This window comes from Quercus suber, unplaced genomic scaffold, assembly GCF_002906115.3.
Source record: "Quercus suber isolate HL8 unplaced genomic scaffold, Cork oak 2.0 scaffold_79, whole genome shotgun sequence".
Taxonomy (NCBI): Eukaryota; Viridiplantae; Streptophyta; class Magnoliopsida; order Fagales; family Fagaceae; genus Quercus; species Quercus suber.
In genome coordinates, this window is record NW_027069544.1 from 618,932 (window position 1) to 631,800 (window position 12,869).

The following is a 12,869-nucleotide window of genomic DNA, read 5'->3' on the forward strand; positions in this document are numbered from 1 at the left end:
GCTGTACAAGTCCCAAAAGACTCTACTACATCTCTTCACCCTGAAGATCACTTAGAAAGAGAACCTTCATCAAGAATCAAACTGAATCATGCTCTAGAAATGATCATGGAAAACATGAATGAACTGACCTTGAGAAAGCGTACAATTGATAAATATGTGGCTAACTTTGTTTCTTATTCATTTTATTTGTCTCAAGTAGAATCGTGTCAAGGTTGAAGATGCTCTTCAAGATGAAGCCATGCATGATGAACTTTATCAATTTCAAAGGAATGATGTCTGGACATTGGTACCTAGACTGGAGGGAGTGAACATCATTGGGACAAAATGGATAGTCCGCAACAAGACTGATGAGGAAGTAAATGTCATTCACAACAAAGCTAGACTTGTGGCCCAATGATACACTCAAGTAGAATGAGTGGACTTTGATGAAAATTTTCCCCCTATTACTCGCATTGAATCCATAAGAGTATTACTTACACTAGCATGTCACTTGAAGTTCAAGTCATATCAAATGGATGTGAAGAGTGCCTTTCTGAATGGTTTTCTTAAAGAGGAAGTCTATGTAGCTCAGCCTAAAGGGTTCATTGATCCTCACTTTCCAGATCATGTACTTTACCTTAAGAAGACACTTTATGGATTAAAACAAGCATCGAGAGCATGTTATGATCATCTCATAGAATACTTAGTGTCAAATGGCTTCACAAGAGGACAAGCTAATCGAACATTGTTAATCAAGAAAGTTGATGAAGAACTAGTTGTAGCTAAAGTTTATGTAGATGACATCATCTTTGGATCTACAGAAGATGACTTAGCTCACTCCTTCTCAGGCATGATACAAATTGAATTTGAGATGAGCATGATTAGAGAATTGACTATTGTTGATACCGTATTTTCTCCACCCTCAATTTTTGTGCCGGATTTCAAAAAATCCAAAAATATTATTTTCACTCTGTAGGGCCGTGAGAACATCCAGAATGATGTGGTGCAACCCGTTCAGACATTAGAGTACCCCAATTGAGTTTTTCAGGACCAAAATGTCCTTGGTCAACCCAAAGATTAACCAAGGTCAAACGAGGTCAAAACCCTCACAAATCAACATTTTTCATATTTTTACATCAAACCCAAGCTTCTCGGATATTTTTAACAACTTTGACCAAGTTTGACCTAGTTTGACTCGTAGTTGACCTTAAGGGGGCCCAAAAAACCCTAATTTTGATCCAGCCGTCAGATCGGGTTAAAACCAATTCCATTGCGAAGAATATCAAATTATCATTCCAACTACTATTCATGGGTCAAAATCGGAGTTATAATGGCCGAGATATCACAAAGACCGAGATAACGCACCAATCGATGCACCTCTAAATTTTGAGAGCCATTACTTTTGATCTGACTGTAGGATTTTCAAGATCCATACCTTTTTAGAAACAAGAAGTCAAAATCTTTCCAAGGGTGTCAAGATCAACCCAATCCATAGCCTTTTGAAGGTGGCGGCCCTACAAGGGCTGTCTCCTCGAAAAGTGTGTCGAGGCTATAAAAAGCCCAAGCACCCTCCAAACCAAAAAAAGAGGTATCCATGGTTCCTGTGCTATGCCTGTACATTTTCTACACCTTTCTCCTCTCTCTTAAACACACAAAAACACACATCAAAGCCTCTTGATTCTTCTCTTCACAAAAAACACAAGGTATTGTTCTTATACCTAGTCTTTTTCTCCTTGATTCTACACTTTGGGATTTGGGGTTTAGGGTTGTGGATGTAGCTTTTTAGCTACTATCAACACCCCTAACCTTCTAAATCTTTTCTAGTATTTATTTTGCTCTTTTATGCCTTAAAAACATGATTTATTGCTTTCTTTAGCATATTTCTTGCTTTATTTTGTCTCTAGCCTAAATCTCCTTGCTTTTATGCCTTATGCCAGGTTTTACACTTAGATCTGCATCCTTACATGCTTATATGTTTAGATCTATATGCTTTATACCATATGACATGTTTTCCTTTGCTTTGTTCCTCTTTTTGTTCTAGGTTACTATTAGGGTTACGTGCTTACATGTTTGTATGATGTTGTTGGCTATGTCTTGCTTGGATCTATGTGTTTAGATCCTTGTCTTCACATGCTTATATGCTTGGATTCTTGTTCTTCCACGTTTATGTGCTAGGATTCTTCATGCCTACATGCATATTTCCATGCTTATATGTGTTGATCGGTGTGTTTACATGCTTAGATTGTTATTCTCTACATGCTTTATGCCATCATTCATGTACTTGCGTGCTTCACGCCTAGTTTATATGCTTAGGCCTAGACCTTGTTTGTCATGGTGCTATTGCAGCCCTTTTGTTCCTTTTATCGCATTCTCTTGTGTTTTGGCCTGATGATTAGGACCTAATCTAGACCCTATGGTCTTTGTCTTCGTTCTTACACCTTGGCCCATATCAAAGGGTATGGATTATCCTATTCACATGTCTATGCTTACTTGCTTCTATGCTTTATGCTTGTGTTAGCCTCTTTAGTTCTTGGCTTTGCCATGCTTGACGCCGTCAGTGGGTTTGTTGTTATATGGTTACGACCGACACCCATGAGGCCTTGTTTGGATGTAACCATTTGTGGCGCATTGCCATGATGCAGGTTACTTCGTGCATACCTTTCCCCTTTTCTGCTCTGTGCGATGATATGCTTGCCATGTTTCTTTGTGCCACCCGTTGGCTTTTTGTGCATCTTTACATGCTTGCTTACACGTTCATGCATGAGTCTTGCTTGCTATGTCGTCCATACTTCAACACAATGAAGCTATGGACATTTGATCCAAACCTACATTTGTCCTTAACGGACACCACCTTTTGTTTTATTTCTTACTCGTTTGCCTTTTTGCTTGTTTGCTTGCTTTCTTGCTTCTTTGCTTGCCATGCCTATCATGCATATTCGCTTTATGCCTCTTTCACATGCTCTTTGCATCAATTTCCTTCCATTGCTTGTCTGCAAATTTCTTGTCTTTGCCTTTGCATGTACACACATGGAGCGAGGCTGCACAAAGCTAGGGCACGGTCTCCCAAGTGCAAGCATAAGGGGTGAAGATGCAAGCATGTGGATATAAGCCAAGCAGCTATATTCAGTAGGTTTAGGGTTCTAGCTTCTCCCATGTGGTTATGTTCTTTTTTTAACACCCCTTCCCTTCCACCTTCCTTTCTTTCTTAGATGGGTTGTATTAGGTATATCATGCCATGTACCATTCATCCTCATCTCTAGAGTATGGCGACCCCTGTTTACTTTCCTGCACCTATATTTTGGGTCATGCACTAGGGATGTAGGCATTTACTTTCCTATTATGTGTGCTTGGATTGTGCATGATGTATGTATATATATATATATATACCGACTTGCCCCTCCCAGTGTGATTGTCACAGTCCTTGTCACCTAAGGCAAAGCCGCCATGAAAGTAAGGTGAGGTGTCACTGGATTTTCACCGTAGAAATCTGGTACTTTGCCTGAATGCCTTAGGAAAGCCTAGATTGGGACCACACCCATTCAAAAACCAAACCTCAAAGGCCCCATACATGCAAAGCCCCGAAGGGCAATGCCAAAATCATGTTTTTTACTACCACTCTCCAAAAATTAAAGTTTTATAAAAACAAATGACTGTCCTTGGACAAGCGTTGCAGGATGCCTAACACCTTCCCTACACGTAACCAAACTTCCGGACTCAAGAATCAAGATTTTTTGGCATCCACATTAGATTAGGAAAAATGCAATTTTTTCTTAGCCTAGGATAAGTAATAAAATCAACTAGAAAAATGTGACCAATCACACCTTAAAAAAACCCAATAATTGGTGGTAACTCCACTTAACTTTGGTAATCCCTTAAAATTTGGCTCAGATTCTTGCCACAACGCCAAAGGTAGACCTACCTTCCTCCACCGAGAGAGAGAGCACCTAAAGCCCCGCGTGAACAATGCCATGCACTACACGTGCACACTGCACTAATCATTCAAAAAGATCCTCCAACGGGCCTCGCGCACGCGGGAGCATTACCACGGCGGGTTGTCGAACGAAGGCCCCGTAGTTCTCCATTTTTGGGCTGGGTGTCAGTGGACTAGTGACTCCACTGGGGATCGATGAGAGTTTAGCCTTTGGAGCTTTTGATAAAACCATAATCTTTGGAGATTGGCTTATAGTAAACACAAAAATTGGCATTGGCCTCCGAGGCTTTCCTTTTGAAAAAGGCTTTTTCTATATCCTAGTATACTATTTTCAAAAGGGAAAAAAACTCTTTTTCCAAAAAAAAAAAAAAAAAAAAAAAATTTTTCCAAAAGGGAGGCTTTAAGGTATTTTCACATGCGGTTGTACAATTTTTCTCACATGCTTTACTGCTTTCCTCACATGCTTTACAGCTTTCCTTCACATGCTTTAAGGTATTTTCTCACATGCTTTTTCTAGACCCTGGTTGATAAAATTAACAAGTTTTAAACCCAAGTTGTTAATTAGATTAATTATGAATAAACCTTGTTAATAACAAACAAACATCAATATCATGTCAAAATCATGCAGTGGAAAAATAAAAGAAGACAAGATATGATGACCCAAGAAAACCAATGAAACCAACCAGTTTCACAGTAAAAAACCTGGGGGGAAACCTTCCCAAAAAGCAATTCACTATAGTAAAGAGAAGTTTCAGATCTAGTACAAAACCTTTGTCCCTAGACTCTACAATCCTCGTAGATGAACTCATAGCAAAAACCTTCTACCGCTTCAGAACCTCTGAACTCTTCAATATATGAACGCCACCCTTTTTGTTGCACGAATCCCAATACGTGACTAACTCTTTTGCACGAATCTCAAAACGTGACTCACTCACCAGCTTAAGGAAGAAGAATGTTGGCTGCAAAGTTCTTCACTTCATCAACAATAAAGATCAAGAAGCACTTGGTTACAAAACCCTAAGGCGCAAAGACGCAGTAGCTTCTTTCAGAGAGAATAAGGCATCAATCACCTTTTTGCATATGTTCTCATTGTATTCTCTTATGTGACGGCCTCTAAAATAAGCCTTATATAGGTCTAGGGTTGTGAGAAAAGAAACCCTACACAAATACAAAAACCTGGCCCAAAAATCAAATCTGAAAATTCTGATTTCCCGTAACCTCAATCGATCGAGAGGTGTCGAGGAGGTGTCGAGGTTTAATGAATCTCAACAGATAGCAGCTATCGAGGAGGTGTCGAGAAGGTGTCGAGGGGACAGAAACTTTCTCGATCGATCGACCAGCTATCGAGAAGCTATCAAGATTACGATAAGAATCAGCTGAAGATCTCGACAGATAGCCAGGTGTCGAGGTAGCTATCGAGAAGGTGTCGAGCTTTAAAAACTTTGCACTCCAGCTTGCTTTTTCTTGGACAGACTTGATGACTTCAACACTTGACCTTGAAACATTGTTTCTTGAAGTATTAAAAACACCTAGAACTACCCGATTACAAGTAGAGTGTGTTTTGTCAAAGGATTAGCCAATTTACATAAATAAGTGACATATGTTCTTAATCAAGTTAAAACATATATGTCCTAACAATCTCCCCCTTTGGCAATCCGTGACAAAACCACAATAAACAAATGAGCATATGAGAGAAGTCATAAAACACGCAACTCATATTCACTTGTTGAATACAATAAAATCTATCCTAACACAAACTCTTGAAAAACTTTGCAAGAAGAGAGTTTATGGCAAGTAGACTTTGACAACCTGTATTTTTGAAACACTTTAAACAAAACTCATTAAGGCATCTTAGTGTGAAACAGAAATAATAGATTGCATACAAGTATAAGAAACATGTGTATGAAGAAAGAAAAAAAACAACAAATGTAAGGTAGGTGAAAGAAACATACATCAACATATAAAGAAGATAAACACAATGTATGTAAACATGGTCACAAGACCCAAGGTACAAGAGCAAGGAAGTAAACACTCCCCCTAACAAGATGAAGCACATCTCCCCCTTACAAAGGAATGTATTTCTCCCCCTAACTTGCAGAATCCTAAAAAAGAAACCACAAAGTCACAATTTCTCTCCCCCTTTTTGTCATGATTGACAAAGGGTACAAGAAGCTAGAAGGCTTAACCCGAGAAACATAAAAATGATCAAGGATGATCAAGGGGGTACAAAGAAATCCATATAAATGCATGAATGTAATGAAATAAGATGCTATGGATGACAAGATAATAGAAGGATGCAAAACATGTGAAAAACAAGAAAAATGTTAAGCACATAAATCCCAAAACACACGCACACACTAAACAAGTCTAACCAATTTTATATTTCAAAAACAAGTCAAGACAGTTTAGTAAGCATACATTAGCACATGTAAAACCTTTGTGATGGCCAAATCACATTGTACTTGCATATATATCAAAAGTAGCAAAAAATATTACGTGTTGTGTGTGAAAAATATCGCAAGATTGCATATGTGTATACAAGTTATGATGATCTGAGATATGAGAAAATAACTTTTAACTCACACACAATCATAACTGTTTGATGGGGACTATCACCTTCGAGGTACATCCTATAACTCCCACATCTCCTAGAATACATGCTTGCAACCATATTTAAAGCATTTTTGATCTTTTTGCTTTTTATTTTCTTTGCATGTTTTCTTTTATTTTAGCATATCATACATGGGCATATAAAAGAGAGAAAAGAAATACCCAAGATATTAAGCATTTGACATCGCACTTTTGCTATGCCGAAGCATACGAATATCTTTGACACTGCACTTTTGCTATGCCGAAGCATACAGGTGTCATATTATGATTGGCGGGTAACAGTGGTGAGATGGTTATTTATACCTTTCTCTTAGGATTTTCTAGTCCTACCCGTCAAAAAAAGTGATATGAGTGTTAAGTTCAAGAGATAACTTAATCTTACTCATCACAAACAAGAGCCACAAAACTCACTTGCTTAGTTGTGCATAGAGATGCTCATCTAAGCTACAAGAGATACAAAGTTTAGAAAATTTTGTTTCATTGGCCATCCAAGGTACACAAGTACCAAAGTACACAAAACACACACTGTTTTTGTATTTTTCTGTTTTTTTTTTTTCAATTTTTATTTTGAAAACAAAACAAAATAAAAACTAAACAACCAAACAAAAATAGATAAACAACATGAATGCATGAAAGAAAAAATGCATATGCATGAAGGCATGATAGAAAGATGCAGATGCATGAAACCATGATTCCAAAAGCAGATAAGAGATCAAGCAAAAAGTCCTACTTTAGATAGAAAGAATCAAAGCAGAGGACAAACAGAAAAGACAATTATCTTAGGCTCCTTTCTCACCCACACAACACGAGTCTTTGGCCATGAAGATGAAAAGGCATGTGTCCTAGTATGTCTACTAAAGGACATTGAAGAATTAGAATTCTCCTGAAATTGAGTTAAAAAGCTCAAGACTTTTAATAACTCTCCAAACAAATGTGTAGGTCCTTGAGAGGAAACCTGTGACCAACCGTTTGGACAATTGCTTATAAGGATACAACTTAAAGCAATTAGGAGAATGTGTCCAGAAACACCACAGTAGTGACAAACATGAGGTCTAACAAAGGATTTAGAATTAGACAAATCAGTTTTAGATTTCATACATTTATTACCTTTCTCAGATTATGGCACAAAGATAGTCCTTGATCCAAAAGCCGTGGACGAGGAGGGGCTGAAGGAAATAGCATATCCTAAGCCAGTCTTATCAAAACTAGGCTTTTGAGCACTCAAGACCTCATCAAGCTTTGCAATAGACATCCTCTCTATTTGAGTTCTAGCTTGACTAGAACCTCAAGATTCTTGACCTTCTCTTCTAATGAGGTGTTCTCTACAACAAGAGTCTCAACTAACCTTGTAGTCTCATCTAGCTTGACTAATAGTTCAGCTTTTTCAGTTTTTACCTCATTAAGCTCTTTTCTACAAAGATGAGAAGTCTTTTCAGATTTTATAAACTCAGTGCATAGCTTATCATAGGCTTCCTGAAGGGTCATCTTCTTAGGTACTTCATCATCAGAAGAATCCTCATTGTCACTAGCACTCTCCACAATCACCTTATCGGTTGTGGCAGCAAAGGCCATAACTTGACGACATTCATCCACAAACTCATCAGAAAAGTCATCCTCAGTATCACTCCAGGTAGCAACCAACCCTTTATCTTTTGACTCTTTGGTCTTTTCCTTCATGAGGTAGTTTGGGCACTCTATCCTCATATCACCAAAACCTTTGCACTCATGGCATTGAATAAGGGGTTTTTCATTCTTGCCCTTCCTAGAGGATTTAGGTTTCCTAGGAGATTTGCCCTTATCCTTTTTCCTAAACTGAAGAAGCTTGATAATCTCATCAGTTATGAATGATAGATCCTCATCCTCATCATCATCTTCATCTTCACCTTCGCTTTCAGAGTCCTCAATCTCTTCATCTATACCCTTAAGAGCCAAGTTTTTACTCTTTCCACCTTTTCCCATTGAGTCTAATCCCATCTTATAGGTTTGAAGGTTCCCTACAAGCTCAGTTAAAGGAATTTGATCAATGTCCTTGACTTCTTCAATGGCAGTGATCTTAGCATGGAATCTTTCAGGTAAGGACCTAAGGATTTTTCTAACAATTTTGGATTCTGCAATACATTCTCCAAGGTTGAAAGTAGAATTCGCAATATCCTTGAGTTTGGCATAGAACTCATCAAAGGTCTCATCCTCCTCCATCCTTATTTCTTCAAAACTACTAGTGAGTTGTCGAAGCTTCACAGTCTTTACTGCCTTGGTACCTTCATAGGTGGTCTCAAGAATGGTCCATGCTTCCTTGGCAACTTCCATGGATGATATTTTCTTGAATTCCTCATTAGTCACCCCACAGAACAAGACATTCAAGGCCCTACTATTGAAATTTACAGCTACAATTGTTGCATCATCCCAATCCACAGGTGCTTCCTTCGGCTTAATCTAGCCAACTTCAATAGCTTGCCATACCTGTTCACCTAAAGCCTACAAAAAAACTTTCATACGAACTTTCCAGTACGCATAATTAGTTCCATCAAATAAAGGAGGTATAAATAAAGATTTTCCTCTATCCATGACAACAGGGGTCAATGGATCACACACAGGAAATTAATCAAATCAGAGTGAACCCACTCTGATACCACTTGTTGGGAAATTGAGACCCCAGTTGATAAAATTAACAAGTTTTAAATTCAAGTTGTTAATTAGATTAATTATGAATAAACCTTGTTAATAACAAACAAACATCAATATCATGTCAAAATCATGCAGTGGAAAAAATAAATAAGACAAGATATGATGACCCAGGAAAACCAATGAAACCAACCAGTTTCACAGTAAAAAACCTGGGGGGAAACCTTCCCGAAAAGTAATTCACTATAGTAAAGAGAAGTTTCAGATTTAGTACAAAACCTTTGTCCCTAGACTCTACAATCCCCGTAGATGAACTCACAGCAGAAACCTTCTACCGCTTCAGAACCTCTGAACTCTTCAATATATGAACGCCACCCTTTTTGTTGCATAGATCCTAGTACGTGACTAACTCCTTTGCACGAATCCTAGTACGTGACTCACTCACCAACTTAAGGAAGAAGAATGTTGGCTGCAAAGTTCTTCACTTCATCAACAATGAAGATCAAGAAGCACTTGGTTACACAACCCTAAGGTGCAAAGACGTAGTAGCTTCTTTCAGAGAGAATAAGGCATCAATCACCTTTTGCATATGTTCTCCTTGTATTCTCTTATGTGACGGCCTCTAAAATAAGCCTTATATAGGTCTAGGGTTGTGAGAAAAGAAACCCTACACAAATACATAAGCCTGGCCTAAAAATAAAAAATCTGATTTTTCGTAACCTCGACAGATAACAGCTATCGAGCAGGTGTCGAGCAGGTGTCGAGGTTTAATGAATCTCAACAGATAGCAGCTATCAGGTGTCGAGAAGGTGTCGAGGGGACAGAAACTTTCTCGATCGATCGACCAGCTATCGAGATTACGATAAGAATCAGCTGAAGAGCTCGACAGATAGCCAGGTGTCAAGGAGGTGTCCAGAAGCTATCGAGCTATCTATCCGCAGGTGTCGATCTATCTGTCCAGCTTTATTGAACACCTTTTCTTCACTTGTTTCTTGGTCCAATCTTCATGGCTTTAATACTAGACTTGAACAACATGTTTCTTCAAGTATTAAACACAACTTAGATCTACCCAAATACAAGTAAAGTGCGTTTTGTCAAAGGATTAGCCAACTACATAAAATATGTCCTTAACAAGCGCTTCCCTCTTCAAGCATAATCTTAAATTCAAGAATGGTTTAGGAGTTGGCATGGCTTGGAATGCATGCGCTTGTCACGACTTGAAATATATAAACATGCCACGGCATAACATGCGAGGCTCGAGCACAACTTTGGATGCATGAGCTTGTCATGGCTTCCAAAGGTTGGAGCAATTTTGTCACATGATTTGGTGCATCTCTAGTAGTTCAATGAGCTAAGGATAGAACTATTTTCAGCTTAACTTCACCATGCTCTTCTTGCGCGATGAAGCATCATACAATTTTCTCTTGGAACAACAAGTTGGTTTGAGAAACACCATCTTTTTTCTGGTTTTGCATCTTCAAATACATAACTTCTCTGGTTTCAGCTGCTTGACTCCCCAACGGAGTCGCTAAAATTTCGGGGACGTTTTGCAACAAGGGCAAAAAATGCAAGATTAGCCCAAATCTCCCCTTGGTTCTTTAAAAGTGTTTATTGTGAAGAATTAAGCCGAAAATTCCAAATGTATAATGAACAAAAGGCTAATAGTACTTTAACAAGAGAGAAATCAAAATGCCATAATTGAAATACAAGAAAATGCAGAAAAAGCACACAAGTCTGAAACTTCAACCCACAGTCAGCAAGAAGAGAAAATTGAGAGAAGTTGTGAGGGAGAGAGGGAAGGTTTCCTTGTACCCATATTTCCACCTCTAAGCTTCAAAATTGTGAGAATGTTAGCTGGCTGAATAAGATTTTGCTCTAAAGTTTCAAATCTAAGGGTAGAACGTGATTGGTTCATTTTGAATCTGATTGGGGCAAGGGAGTCAATACCGTACCGGAGGCTGTACTGGTTTGGCTACCGGTACGATATATTTCGGATACCAGTCAATACCGGTGTAATGTTTCGAGTTTACCACTATTTTATATATTTAATATATGTACACACACACACACACACATACAATCTCTATTTAACATAAAACATTACCTCAAAACTTCCTATTTACCATAAAACACTACATCAATTAAGAACAAATTATTCATAGTTTTAAACTTTAGCATCAACTTGAAAAAAAAAAAAACACACACACACACACACACACAAAATATAAAAAATAGAAAACTTAATTGTTTATTGCATATAAAGAAAACAAATAATACAAATAATTAACACAAATTACATAGGATCATCTACTCCCATCCTTCAAAAGGATCTACATCAGGACCATAATATACATGAGTACTAGCATTTGTCAACACAACATCATTGTCACCATCAATCTCATCAAGAACAACAACATCATCATCATCATCATCTTCCAAAGTCATTGTTGCTAATGGTTCTTCAATGCTAGCCTAATTCACATCTTCCTTAGTAACAAAAATTCAGATTCCTCAGCTACCCAATCCTCCATTAAATCAATATTATCAAGGCTTAAAGGATCCAAGTAATCCTTTGTCCTTCTAATGTTCCTACCAAAATCAATATCATACATTGGTGACATTTTCTAATCATTCAAAATAAAAATTGAATATATTTAAAAATATATCTTTCTCGTAACAATAGATTATAACGAACATATACCAAGTCATTCAAACATTTAAGCTCAAGCCTATTTCTCCTCTTGGAATGGACAAGTTCAAATATGCTCCAAGCTCTTTCACAACCAGTTGCACTACAACACTGACTTAGCACTCGAATTGCAAACTTTTGTAATTCTGGAGTGTCGTTTTTGAATTGCTCCCACCAAGCAACTTCCAAAAATAAAAGAAAGTTTTATTTAGTACAAAGCAAGTAACAAACTTTCAAATGAAATATATATATATATATATATATGTATGTATAGATACATATAGTATACTTGGACTTAGTTTTTCACGTTGGTAGATTGCCACAGGCATTCCAAAGTCACCTAAAGACTTTTTGTATGCTTCAATTTGAGAACTAAGAATGTCTTGCTCATCAGGATCAGAAACCAACCTTGTAATGGTACTATATAGGCCTTTTGTAACTACTTTTTGCTTCTTAAATGAAGGCCTAAAGAAGATTCCAGGGTTGAGATAACAACCTGCTGCATGTAATGGAATATGGAGTTGTTTATCCCATCTAGCATCAATGACACTAGTAAATGGTATATATGCAGAAATTTTATTCTTCAACCTTGCTTTTATATTCTCCTTTGCTTTATCCATTGCCTCATGCGAGTATCCCATTGATGGTTTTTCATCCCCATCTACAAGATGTAGTACTCTAACCAAAGGCTCACTAATCTTCACTATTTGTTAACATTGTAAACAAAACTCTTTATCTTCCAAAACAATTGCAACCACCTCCTTTCCTATGACATCTTTAGCATGTCGAGATTCAACCCATTGATCATAAGTAAACATTTGCCTAAGTTCTTTCTTGAACTTAGTCAAGCATCGAAGACTTAAAAACTCAGTTGCAAACCTTGTGATGGCTGGACGAATCAAATCCCTACAATTAGTGAAGTCGCTTCTCATCAAAGATAAAATCTTGCCATGGTTGTATATGAATTTGGTAATCTTATTAGCCTTCTGAATGGTTTCATCAATGATAGGAAAATATCTTCTATCTAAAAAATTTTCC

General features: G+C 37.6%; 1 protein-coding gene across 1 annotated transcript; it reads right to left on the bottom strand.

Annotated features, from left to right (window-relative positions):
- Positions 1 to 11,619: 11,619 nt before the first annotated feature.
- On the bottom strand, positions 11,620 to 12,472 carry LOC136067610 (uncharacterized). Its single transcript, XM_065773737.1, has 3 exons — positions 12,121 to 12,472; positions 11,844 to 12,013; positions 11,620 to 11,766 (listed from the first exon to the last, which is right to left on the bottom strand). Exons 1-3 carry the CDS (start codon positions 12,470 to 12,472, stop codon positions 11,620 to 11,622), a joined length of 669 nt encoding a protein of 222 aa, XP_065629809.1.
- Positions 12,473 to 12,869: the final 397 nt, after the last annotated feature.

What these genes read in the sequence shown, in the direction of transcription:
- LOC136067610 (XM_065773737.1), bottom strand. Translation starts at nt 12,472, where the DNA reads ATGGGATACTCGCATGAGGCAATGGATAAAGCAAAGGAGAATATAAAA. An exon ending in ACGTGAAAAACTAAGTCCAA is followed by an intron (nt 12,014 to 12,120) that starts GTATACTATATG and finishes TATTTTTGGAAG; the next exon opens with TTGCTTGGTGGGAGCAATTC. An exon ending in TTAAATGTTTGAATGACTTG is followed by an intron (nt 11,767 to 11,843) that starts GTATATGTTCGT and finishes TTGAATGATTAG; the next exon opens with AAAATGTCACCAATGTATGA.